The sequence below is a fragment of the Rhincodon typus genome, chromosome 15 (genome assembly GCF_021869965.1).
Source record: "Rhincodon typus isolate 14 chromosome 15, sRhiTyp1.1, whole genome shotgun sequence".
Classification (NCBI taxonomy): domain Eukaryota; kingdom Metazoa; phylum Chordata; class Chondrichthyes; order Orectolobiformes; family Rhincodontidae; genus Rhincodon; species Rhincodon typus.
In genome coordinates this window covers 29,408,449-29,421,727 of record NC_063346.1, presented here as the reverse complement: position 1 = coordinate 29,421,727, position 13,279 = coordinate 29,408,449, and the positions used below count along the sequence as shown (strand labels likewise).

The 13,279-nt window shown below is 39.4% G+C and overlaps 1 protein-coding gene across 1 annotated transcript in view; it reads right to left on the bottom strand.

The window, feature by feature from the left end:
• Nucleotides 1-556: 556 nt before the first annotated feature.
• The window catches only part of LOC109911733 (adaptor related protein complex 1 subunit gamma 1), a 54,742-nt gene continuing 42,019 nt past the window's right edge, over nt 557-13,279 (bottom strand). Inside the window, exons 13-16 of the mRNA XM_048605977.1 lie at nt 12,534-12,647; nt 11,645-11,785; nt 4,139-4,193; nt 557-706 (exon numbers count right to left, since the gene is read on the bottom strand). Of these exons, the coding sequence (XP_048461934.1) occupies nt 557-706; nt 4,139-4,193; nt 11,645-11,785; nt 12,534-12,647 (460 nt within the window). The remainder of the gene's footprint in view (nt 707-4,138; nt 4,194-11,644; nt 11,786-12,533; nt 12,648-13,279) is intronic.

The window sequence follows — 13,279 nt, the reverse complement described above, 5'->3', positions numbered from 1 at the left end:
TCTGAAGGACGGTCACTGGATCTGAAATGTTAATGCTGCTTTCTCTCCACAGATGCTGCCTCACTGGCTGAATTTCTCCAGTAATTTCTACTTGCGTTTCTGATTGCCAGCATCTGCAGTTCTTTGTTATTTGGTTTTCCTCATGTTAATTTAAAACAGTGCCATTCCAATAACTCCACACTTGGCCACATTAAACCACATGTGCTGCATACTGACCCAAAACAGTCAAAGTCTTTTGAATTTCACCATTATGGATGAAATAACAAACATTTGAAATGACAAACAGCACTCAAAAAATGTTAGTCAAAAATTAACTCTTCATGCAATACCTTTTATCAATTATAGAATAAATACAGGTGTGAACACAAGCACGGTTTTATCTTTGAACACACCACAAAATCCAAACTCAAAGCAAAATATATGCATCTGGATTTTTACAAGACAACTGTTCAGTTTTATCTTGAAATCAGTGCAAGAAACAAAAAACACAAATCAAATTAATACAGTTAATTTGTAAATCAGCTTTCAAACTCTTAGAAGCTTGAAATCAGTGCATCTACCTTGTGTTATTTAAAGGTCGTACCTGAGAGATATCTTCCAGGACGGCTTTGTAAAGTTTCTGTACTGTGTAGGCATGCATTTCAACACTATTTGTGATCAACTGGATCAAATTGGGCACGGCATCATCTCTTACATAACTGCCAGCCTAAAATGGAAGCATGGAAAAATTAAGGACCATTGTAACAATAGTGATCATAGGGGAAAAGAAAAAAAAAACAAACAAACACAGTCTTTAAACACAACAATAACTTAAGACTGTTTTCCACTTTCCATGCTTGACCGCTCAGCGAGAACTACAGGAGTGAAGTAGGGAGGCTGAGAGAGAGAGTGTGATGGTGTTTCAGAGCAAGAGCACAGATGATAAAATTCAGTTGGAAATCTATGATGGCCATTGCAACCTCGGAGCTTAATTTCCTAGATTTCAGTTTGCCATCCCACCTGGGGTCCCGACCTCCACACTGGGAAGTTCTAACTTAAAATATTTGAGACAAAAATGACATTTTATGGTAGTCCCAAAGTCTGTCCATCATCAAAAGGTATAAGTCAGGGGTATGCTGAAAAACTCTCCATTTGCCATGCTAAGTTAAGCTCCAATATCTAAAACTCAACACTATCCAGGAGAGAGCAAGTCACATGACTGACATCAATCCAACATGTTTAGCATTCACGCCCTCCACCATTGGTGCACGGTGGCAGCAATGTGCACCATATAAAAGGTATGCAGTATAGCAACTCATTATTTCTTCCTCAATAGCACCTTGCAAACTTATCCTTCTAGGTGGCAGAGATCACAAGGGTACTAGACTCATGGGAAAGCCACTGCAAGCTCCTAATCAAGCTGATTCAGAACTCTGTGTCTATTCCTTTCATGTTGCTGGGTCAAAATTATGAGAGTCCCTTTCCAACAGTACTGTGCATTACCTACAGATAAAGGGCTGCAGTGGTTCGAGACAGCAGCTCATCACTCCACCTTCTCAAGAGGAATCATAGATGGGCAATAAACTGGCCAAGCCAGTGATGCCCACAACACATGAAACAACAGTGAAGCACCATGAAAACTTCAGGCATAGAAAGCATTCTATCCCATAACAAACCTTTTTACACTACATGAGAACAAATATGCTTTGTCTTCTGAATTACCAAACCTTCAAATTTAAATTTTCAGCATTGTATACAGTCCTTTTGTGATCCGCCTATCTCTATCCATTTCCAGCCATTAAAAAAAAAATCAAAGAACACAAGTTTCTGAAATCTGACCTCGCCGATTTCCTCTTTCCACCACCATTGTCATTCATGCCATCAGGCAACTAGGTCTTCAGATCAGAAACTGTTCCCTAACAGAATCCCTACATTCTACAGTAGGCCATTCAGCCCATCGAATCCACACTGACCCTTCGAAGAGCATCCTACCCAGATCCCATTCCCACCCCTGCAATCCCACATTTCCCATGGCTAATCCACCTGGGCTGCACATCCCTGGACTGTGGGAGGAACCTGACAGACACTGGGAGAATGTGTAAACTCCATACAGACTGTCGCCCAAGGGTGGAATCGAACCCCGGTCCCTCATGCTATAAAGGTAGCGCTGTTAACCGTTGAGCCGACACTCAAGACACTCGTCATACGTCCTAACATCAACTTGTTTAGCTTAGTGCCAATTTTTATCTCGATTATAGTTCAAGAGTGTCTTGGAACCTTTTCCTACGTAGAAATTATATACATGCAAGCCAACTGTTACTGTTAAAAACCACAATAGCTAGGCACTGTATTGTGAAAATGCTACTTTAACCAAATTGAAATTAGAGCGATATCAACAAAAAGGGGCACACAAAGGCAGGGCCTAGGACTGGCCGGTGGATAAACAACTCTTGCAGCAGTCTGAGATCCAGCTGCCTCCATCTGTTCTGTCCTGCAGACACATCTAGGCCAAAGAGAAGTGATTGTAATTTTCTATTAGCACACTATCATTCTACTGCAAAAGAAAAAAATAATTTAATAGCATAGATCATCCAATCAATAGAATTAAGTCCTGGTAACACTTACAGATAACAAGCTGATATGAAATTTAGTTTGGTTTCCACAAAAAGAAGTCATATTGCCATTGTTAAATTAATATTTCCCAAAACAAACACGGTCAAACAAACTTTGATCACAATATTAAATTGACTTTCAGTAATATATAACAGCAAACTTTTCATGTGTGCTTGTATCCATTAATTAAGAGGGCTAACTTTGGAATTTGATGGAATAGAAATAGAGGGGAAAAACACTTGCTATCTGATCCATCAATGCTGAAAAAACTACTTATCTCTTCTATACAGCAGCTCTCACTTTCTTCCAGAGGCCGAGAACAGCCAGTGGTCATGGTAAAGTGTGTGCATTAAAATATTCAGAACTCAAACCAGCAACCCATCTCAGGGGAATGAGTTGGTCATCTCTCTCCCCTGTCCTAATTCAAGATTTAAGAGATTCAAGAGAGTTGGTTCAGGTTTGAAATCTTAAATTTTAAACACCCTACCCAACCAAAAACCACTGAGGGATTAAAATTTCCCTTAATGTGTCAAGGCTTTGAAAAGTCAATGAAAATTTAAATGCTCTTTACTGGTGGAGTTTGAAGGTAAAATGTTTTCCATGCACATCAACCTAGTTTTCAATCTTGCATTTTATTCAGTGACGAAATTGCACATTGTACGAAAAACAAAGCACTTTTCTAGCTAGGGGAGTTTGGGTTTCAAAGTCATCCCTATTTTAACATATTTCTCTATAAGCAGCTGGAACTTGAGATTTAATTCTATGAAACAACACAGATAGCTTACTAAAAACAGTCACCAAAATCTGAGATCTGCTGAAAATAAGATGGTATATAAACAACTTTTTAAACATTATACTGCAAACACATTTAAATGTGGTTAAATGTCTTTATACCATACCCATTAATGCAGAACAGAATTCAGGAGTGTAAAATTTGTGTGATCATCCTGCACATACAATTCAACAATTGAGCTTCAAAAGATTAAAAACGATCTTTCCAGTTTTTCTACTGGATGAAATTCTGTTCAACACCCAAAATTTTCAGTAATTACATCTTTTATGGACTGTCATTATCGAAACAATACATACCAAGTTGTTCTATTTGTGGCATGTCAATTCAAACAAAATGGAGCATCAACTTTCTACTGCAGACCACGTTTACATCTCAGATTCAAATTGCCTTAATTTTAGAAGCTCAAGATATGGTAATCTTTAGTGAATCTATGCCATAAAAACAAGGCCAAACTAACCTGACTGCATTACAGACTCCCCAAGATTGTACTTCTATGCCTACTTCATATGTTTACCTTTTTTGGTTTAAAAGATGCATGTCATGCCTTAACTGCATCCTGCGACAATGCATCCCAGGTCTTTATCATTAAAATGGAATTGAAACTGCAACTTTAAAAAAAAAAAATAGATGAATTAAGGAGATCTTTACATCACAGAGGTTTGGGAAATTAGCAGCCTGAGTTGACAATCCAATATCTAACTCATATATAAAATGAAGAGAAAAGCTGCAGCTTTAAGATGAGACCTCTCTTACCGTTGTTAACACTTTCATTATTGTGTCTATGTGCCATCTCTTGGATGGTGCATACCTGTTTAGAAAAAAGAACGTGATGAGAACATCTTTTCCCGAAATGTTTTGTATTTCTAAGTACTCTGATAGTCGATTGGCAAACACCTTTAAAAAAAAACAAAGGCAATGATAATACTAAAAAAAAGCCTAAAATCATTGGTTTACTGTTGCTTCCTGGTAAAGCAGTTTTAAAAAAAAAAAAATGAGGTGTTCAATAATTAACAAGAAGTTCTAGATATAAAAACATTCATTCATTCTTTGACAGAATCATGATTATACAGTGCCTTAAATGAACCATATATTCAGCATATCTTGAAAATACACCTGATGATACACGGAATAAAAGATCCAAGATTACATAAAATATAGGAATTAAAAGCCCCATAGTGTACTGGGAGAACTGATTACTGCAGCAATTGACGCAAATTTCTCAAATTTATGCAAATAAGTGGTTATATTTTTGATAGTATTTTTTAAAAAGAAGTGCAATGACAACAAATGTTCCAATAAATAAAGTGAACTTCAATCAATAAAATGGAAATAATACCATCAGGCAGCATCCACATGAGAATAAGACTGTTAATCTTGTAGATCAGATGCAAAAGGGATTGAAAGATTGAAAAAAAAAGTAAAAATCATCAGTGTTTTAGAATTATAGGAAGTTAATAGGTTAGATACTAAAGTTGTGGTGAATTGTAATTTTTTTTAAAAAAACTGGAGGTATTCCATAGTGTCCCCTCTTATTCAGTATAAGGATTACTGGTCTTTATGATTTATAAAATATTTATCAATTAAATATACACATTATTTATATTATGACTTGGATTTGCAGACATGTGGGATACAAATTAAAGTTTGACATCTGCAACAGACAGAATTCCAAATATACTTAAAAGACAGGCAGGTAGTGCTATACATAGAACAGCATAGCACAGTACAGGCCCGTCGGCCCATGATGTTGTGCTGACCTATTATCCTACTCTAAGACCAAACGAACCTGCATACCCTTCATTTTACTATCATCCATATGCCTACACTTTAAGATCACAGAATGGCAGATGAAATTCAACAGAGTAGGGGTAGGGCATTTTCATCTGTCCCTTGATTCTAGAATGAGTTTCTGCCTGGGCCTTCATGAGACTGAACTTTCAAATAGTGGGCCTTACCAGAAGGTAGTAAGATCCAGTTTGCAGGATTTGCTTCCTTTTAATCATTCTCTACTATTACTCTGCTTCATAATTAAGGGACTTGTATGCAATGCATGCTGCAGCTTGATTGCCAGATTATTACCATTTTGAATGGCAGGTGGCAAGCTCTTCCCACTAATATCAATGCTGCCAAGTTTCAAATCATCTTTGACAGTAAGGAATGGGAAGGGAAGGCAACAGTCAGTGCTGGGATCCCCTGTGGTCATTCCCCTCAACAATAAGTACACTGTTTTGGATACTGTTTGTGGGGGGGGGGGGGGTGGAGAACAACCTACTAGGGGTAAGACACGGACCAGGTCTGGGTCTGTGGCTCAGAAGGGAAGTGGGGAGAGTAGGAGAGCAATTGTAGTGGGGGATTCAATAGTTAGAGGCACAGACAGGCAGTTCTGTGAATGCAAACGAGACAAACGGATGGTATGTTGCCTCCCGGGTGCCAGGGTCCGTGACATCTCGGATCGTGTCTTCAAGATCCTTAACTGCTGGTGAGCAACCAGCAGTTATGGTACACTTCGGTACCAACGACATAGATAAAAAGGACCGAGAATGTCAAAAAACTAGTGCAGGGAGTTAGGTTGGAAGCTGAAGTCCAGGACAAACAGGGTAGTTATGTCTGGATTACTACCAGTGCCACGTGATAGCGAGGTAAGGGATAGGGAGAGAATGCAGCTAAACACGTGGCTACAGGGCTGGTGTCGGAGGGAGGGCTTCCATTATGTGGATAATTGCAGCACATTCTGGGAAAGGTGGGACCTGTACAGGGAGGACGGGTTGCACCTGAACTAGAAGGGCACGAATATCCTGGGAGGGAGGTTTGCTCGAGCTGTACGGGATGGTTTAAACTAGACTGGCAGGGGGTGAGGAACCGGATCTGCAATTCAGAAGATGAGGTATTCAGCCTTCCCACAGACACAACAGGGAGTGAGGTTGTTAATAAAGAAATGCAGTTGATGGAGCGAAATTGTGTACATAGGGATGGTTTGAAGTGTGTATACTTCAATGCTAGAAGTATCAGAAATAAGGCGGATGAACTTAGAGCATGGGTCAGTACTTGGAACTACGATGTTGTGGCCATTACAGAAACTTGGGTAACTCTGGGAGAGGAATGGTTGTTGGAAGTTCCGGGATTTAGATGCTTTAAAAGAAATAGGGAGGGTGGTAAAAGAGGCGGGGGAGTGGCATTGCTAGTCAGGGCTAGTATAGCAGCTACTGAAAGGCGGTTCGAGATTGATATGTCTACAGAGTCAGTTTGGGTTGAGGTCAGGAACAGAAAAAGGAGCAGTCACTTTGTTGGTTTTTTTTTTAAAAAAACAGACCCCCTAATAGTTGCAGAGAAGTTGAGCGGCGGATTGGGAGGCATATAATGGAAAGTTGCAGAAGTCACAGGGTTGTAGTCATGGGTGACTTCAACTTTCCAAATATTGATTGGAAACTTTTTAAGTTGTAATAGTTTAGATGGAGCAGATTTTGTCCAGTGCATTCAGGAAGGATTCCTGACACAGTATCTAGGTAGACCAACACGAGGAGAGGCTACTTTGGATTTGGTGCTTGACAACGAACCAGGCCAAGTGTCAGACCTGTTGGTAGGAGAGCATTTTGGCGGTAGCGATCGTAACTGCTACTTTTACAACAGTCATGGAAAAGGATAGGTACATACAGCAGGGTAAGGTTTATAATTGGGGGAAGGGTAATTATAATTCTGTTAGGCAAGAACTGGGTAACATAAAATGGGAAGAGCACTATAGAAATGTGGAGATTGTTTAATGAACGCATACTGCGTGTGCTCGATATGTTTGTCCCTAGCAGGCAGGAAAGATATAGTCGAGTGAGGGAGCCTTGGTTCTCAAGAGAGATTGAACGACTAGTTAAGAAGAGGAAGGATGCTGATATAAGGTTTAGGAAACAAGGATCGGAAAAGACTCGAGGGATGCAAGTTAGCCAGGAAGGAGCTGAAGAAAAGGCTTAGGAGAGCTATAAAGGGGCATGAGAAAACCTTGGCAGATAGGATCAAGGAACACCCCAGGGCTTTTCACACGTACGTGAGGAATAAGAGAATGACCAGAGAAAGGGTAGGGCCAATCAAGGATTATAAAAGGGAATTTGTGCACGGAGCCTAAAGAGATAGGAGAGGTCCTTAATGAATACTTTTCTTTCTTCGGTATTCACAACTGAGAGGGACCTAGTTGTAGGGGAGGACAGTGTGAAACAGGCTGGTAGGCTAGAGAAGGTCAATGTCAGTAAGGAAGATGTACTAGGAATTTTGAGGAACTTGTAGGTAGATAAATCCCCCAGGTCTGATGGGATTTATCCAAGGATTCTATGGGAAGCGAGGGAAGAGATCACAGGGCCTTTTGGCGATGATCTTTTCGTCCTCACTGTCCATGGGTTTCGTACCAGAAGATTGGACAGTGGCAAACGTCATTCCCTTGTTAAAAAAGGGAATAGGGATAATCCTGGAAATTACAGGCCAGTTAGTCTTACTTCAGTGGTGGGCAAAATTATCGGAAAGGGCTCTGAGTGATAGGATTTATGATCACTTGGAAAGGCACAGTTTGATTCGTGATAGTCAGCATGGATTTGAGAGAGGTAGATCATGCCTCACAAACTTTACTGAATTCTTTGAAGAGGTGACCAAACACATGGATGAAGGTGGAGCAGTGGATGTGGTACACATGGATTTAAGCAAGGCGTTTGCTAAGGTTCCCCATGGTAGGCTCATGCAGAAAGGAGGCATGGGATAGGGGCAAATGTGGCAAATTGGATTCAGAATTGGCTGACCCTTAGAAGACAAAGAGTGGTAGTGGATGGAAAATATTCAACATAGTGCTGAGTTACGAGTGATGTACCACAATGATCTGTCTGGGTCCTATTCTATTTGTGATTTTTGTAAATGATTTGGATGAAGGAGTGGAAGGGTGGATTAGTAAGTTCGTGGACGATACGAAGGTGGGTCGAGTTGTGGATAGTGCAGAGGGCTGTTCTAGGTTACAAAGACATTGATAGGATGCAGAGCTGGGCTGAGAAGTGGCAGATGGAATTTAACCCTGAAAAGTGAGGGGATTCATTTCGGAAGGACAAATGTGAAAGCAGAATACAGAGTTAACGGAAAGATTCTGAGCAGTGTGGAGGAGCAGAGGGATCTCGGGGTTCATGTCCACAGTTCCCTGAAAGCTGCCACCCAGTTGGATAGAGTTAAGGCGTATGGTGTGTTAGCTTTCATTAATAGAGGGACTGAGTTCAAGAGCTGTGAAGTTATATTCCAGCTATACAAAAGCCTGGTTCGGCCACATCTGGAGTGTTGTGTCCAGTTCTGGTCGCCTCATTACAGGAAAGATGTGGAAGTGTTGGAAAAGGTGCAGAGGAGATTTACCAGGATATTGCCTGGAGTGGAGGGAAGATCTTACGAGGAAAGGTTGAGAGAGCTAGGGCTTTTCTCTTTAGAACGACGAAGGACGAGAGGTGATTTGATAGGGGTGTACAAAATGATCAGAGGTATAGATAGAGTGGATAGCCAGAGACTTTTTCCTAGGGTGGAGGTAGCTATTACAAGGGGGCATAGTTTTAAAGTGAGTGGAGGTAGATTATAGGGGAGACATCAGAGGTAGGTTCTTTAGTTAGAGTGGTAGGGGCTTGGAATGCATTGCCAGAGAGGGTAGTGGAGTCGGCTTCATTCGGGGCATTTAACCAGCTATTAGATAGGCATATGGATGATAGTGTAAGGTAGGGGTGGAGGTTAGATAGACCTTGGGTTTAAGGTAAAAGTTTGGCACAACATCATGGGCCGAAGGGCCTGTACTGTGCTGTACAGTTCTATGTTCTATTTTATGTTCAAGTATTTTCTTTGTCCACCCTAGAATACACAACCAGGATCAGGCAGGGAACATACTTTTTGGCCAACCTGATGCAGTATTCAGTCCATTGTAGAGAATTTTTTTTTTAAAAAGGAGATCTGCCTGATATTTATGGAACTGGCCAAAAAAAGAACAGTAGCATTCGCTTGGCAGATCTCCCATTGAATTCAGAGGCTGCAGCAGAAGCATTGCTGACGGAATTCCTCTAGTGCTGTTATAGATTGCTGATACACAACTGACAGGCAGAAAAATGCGTGGTGATAGAATGGGGCAAGACAATGCATGCTAGGTAGTATAATTTTAAAACAGTGCAAGAACAGGGTTTCTGCACAAGTTTTTGAAGGTGGCAACAACAGGTTAATAATGCTTGTGTTCTTGGACTGTACAAAGAGAGAGAGTATGGAAGCCACAAATTTATGACAAATCTTTATAAGACACTAGTTCAACCTTAGTTGTTGTACTGTGCTCAATAATACACACCATATGTTAGCAAAGATGCGAAAGCTTTAGAGAGGACATAGATGAGTTATTAGAATGAGTGTGGACAAAAAACAGCAAGCGAGTTGGACAGCAGTGACACAAATCATGGAGTTTAGATGGTTTTCTCTTCATTCACTGTTTCTAATGGCTGATGGGGTGAATAAACAGAGTATGCAGTTAGACAATTGACAAAGGAAATTTGAAAGAGAGGAAAAAAAAATCTCAGTTTCCCCCATCCCTAGTTTCAAATACACAGAATTATACATTTAAACAAAATAATTTAAAATTAAGGACTTGAGTACAAAATGTAGTAGTAGGTTGCTCTTTGAAAGAGCTGGTGCAGACTTGATAAATCTGCTGGACTCCCTTCTATGCGTACTATGTTCTGATTTATCGATTAAATAAACCACAGTGATTACATTAAGCCAAATTGTTTCTCAAATATCAAAGTGATTTGCAAAAATGTTCTGGAATCCTGAATGGTCATTGACAATATCAGCTTATTATGAAAAGCACCAAAATGCATACATTTACACCTAAATTAACATTTTGAGATCCTACAAGCATGGTGGATGAAGTGAAACCAATAGTTGTGGTTTATTTGGATTTTCAAACGGCATTCTATAAGGTGACACATAAATGGTCACCGGATAATTTATTAACTCATGGTGTTGCGGGAAATGTATTAGTATGGATAGAGAATTGGCTAATTAAAAAAAGGACAGAGTTGGAATAAATGGGTTATTTTTAGTTGAGCAAACTGTCGCTATTGGAATGCCACAGGAATTGATGTTGAGGCCTCAACTATTTACAATCTAGATCAATGACTTGAATGAAAGGACAATTTAGTGAAGCAAAATTCACTGACGACACAAAGATAAGTAGGAAAGCAAGTTACGAGGAGGACTCAGTGTATAAAGGTATTTGGAGACGTTAGACAAGTGGGCAAAAATTTGGATATGGAGTATAATGTGGGTTAATGTGAACATGTCCACTTTGGATGATTAGAAAATCAGAATTTTATTGAAAACGACACACTGCCAAAATGCAGTGGTGCAGAGGGATCTGTGTCCTTCTATATAAAGTAAAACATTAGCATGCAGATACAGTAACTCATTAGGACAGCAAATTAAAACTTAGCCTTTAATATAAAAGAAACATTTGCTACAACTATACACAGCAATGATGAGAACGTCGTGTACTGCACAATATCTTGATCTCCTTACTCATCAAGGGATACATCTGCATTGAAGGCAGTCCACACAAGATTCACATAAGGTTCTGAGGAAGGGTCACCGGACCCCAAACGTTAACTCTGTTTTGTCCTCCAGATGCTGCCAGACCTGCTGACCTTTTCCAGCAACTTTGTTTTAGTTTCTAAGGTTCACTAGTTTGATTTTTGGGATGAGGTTGAGCAAATTGGGCCTGTACTTGCTGGAGTTTAGAAGATTGAGAGGTGGTCTAATTGAACAATAAGATTCTGAGACGGCATGAAAGGATAGATTCTGAAAGCATGTTTCCCCTTATATGTCCAGAACCAGGAATCTCAGTTTAAAAATTAAGAGTTTTCCCATTTAAGATGAAGAGGTTATTCCTTAAGACTTGTTCATCTTTAGAATTCTGAACTCCAGATTTCCGTGGAACCTGGGTCATTGAATATTCTGTGGCCAAATTAGACAAATTTTTGAACAACAATCAATATTTATGGGTGGTAGGCAGGAAAGGTGCAGTTAAGGACATAATCAGATCAACCTAAATCTTACTGAATGGTGGAATGGTCTGAATTGTCTACCCTTGTGCTTATTTGTAACATTACGCACCTATAGTAGATGTATGTTGTGCTGTTTCAATCAAACCTGTGAATGGCGAATTTTTTGTATTATTTGTTAACAACTTCATGAAACATCAGAATAACTTCAAATACAAACTCTTACTTCTCTGCTGCAAGAAAGATGCCAGAGGCACAATCAGCTTTGAATTCAGGATCACACAAATCCAGAAAATACAGCAATTCCTTCGTCATTCCTCTAACGTTATTTCCATTTACGAGAGCAAAGCTCAGTTCCATTGCACGCCTATAAAAGGCAAATGAAAAGGTGAGCTAAGTTTGTGTGTTACCATAATGAGAACAGCCCATTGAATTTTCAACAATTTTGTTGAAATTGACGTTTAATTTCATTTACATGCTGTATGTCTACAAAACATCAAATCCAATACTTTTGTTCAAAAACAACCAGTTAAATTTTGGACTCATTAACACATTGAAAGACGCCGCGTTAATTCTTTCCAATATTGTAATTCTGCAAATATGGATGCCAAACCCAGAACATTAGCTGAGAGAAATCAGAGGAAGGATCACTCAACTTGAAACGTTTACTCCGATTCCTCTCCACAGATGCTGCCAGATCTGCTGAACTTATCAGCAATTTGTTTTTGTCTCCGATTTACAGCATCCACGGTTCTTAGCTGTTATGCTATAGTCTACTAACAAGTATAATCTGTTGCCTTATTTCATATTTAGCTACTATAATGTTTGCAACCACCTACTACACAGCAGTTCATTCTTTCTTTGGCATTTACCCACATAATACCCAAAACAGGTTCATTAACAGCATGGCTACAATGGAATACATATGGACTGCAAGAAAATACTAAAACAATGATAGTAAATAACCAAGTCTATGATCCCTACAAGCTGCTGAGGCCATTTCCAACAATGGAGCCAATGGGATTCTCACTTGTAATCTTTGCATAATTGTACTGTTTACTATGCAAACTTAACTTTACTATAAACAATCAAAATTCCCAAAGTGAAATCTTTACCTTTTGATAGATACATCCAAGTCCTTCAAACAATCCACGATTGTACTTCTGTGTCTTTGGACTGCATTATGATCTGTTTGGACTGTTTTAAGCAGCGATGTCAGTGCTACATACCTTCAAACAACAAAGCAAAAAGTCGTACAAGTTTAAAAAACTTTAGCTGTAAACTGTGCATATTTTTAAAAGCACTGGTCTGAACAAACCAAACACCATGAGTGAATAATTGTTCAATCACAAGAAATCTCAAAACAACAGAAGATATGAAATAAAGAATGAGTTCTGGTGTACAAGATTTGTTGCAGGAGTGAGGATTTGACTTTTCTTTTGAGTAGGCAAAGCTTTCTTCAAAGTGATTTCCCGTTCTATCCAACTTTCTCAGGTGTACACCTGCACTCCATTATAAATCTAAAACCTGTTATTTACATGGTGCCTTCAATCTACACTAAGGCACTTTGCAGGACATTTTACACTGAGCCAAAGCTGTAGTAGAATATTTGGACAAGTGACTGAAAGGTTAGTCAAGAAACAAGATTTAAAGACTGGATTAAAAGGCAGATGTAGAGAGAAGCAGAGCTAATTCAAACCTTATGCCTTAAGGTAACTAAAAGTTCAGCTACTGATGGTACAGCAATTCAAAGTTAGGATTCACAAAAAGGCCAATATTGAACTAGCGAGATTTGGGAGGATTACAAGAGCTCAGAGGTGAGATGGGTAAGCATGTACAGGGATTGCAGAACATAAGTTTT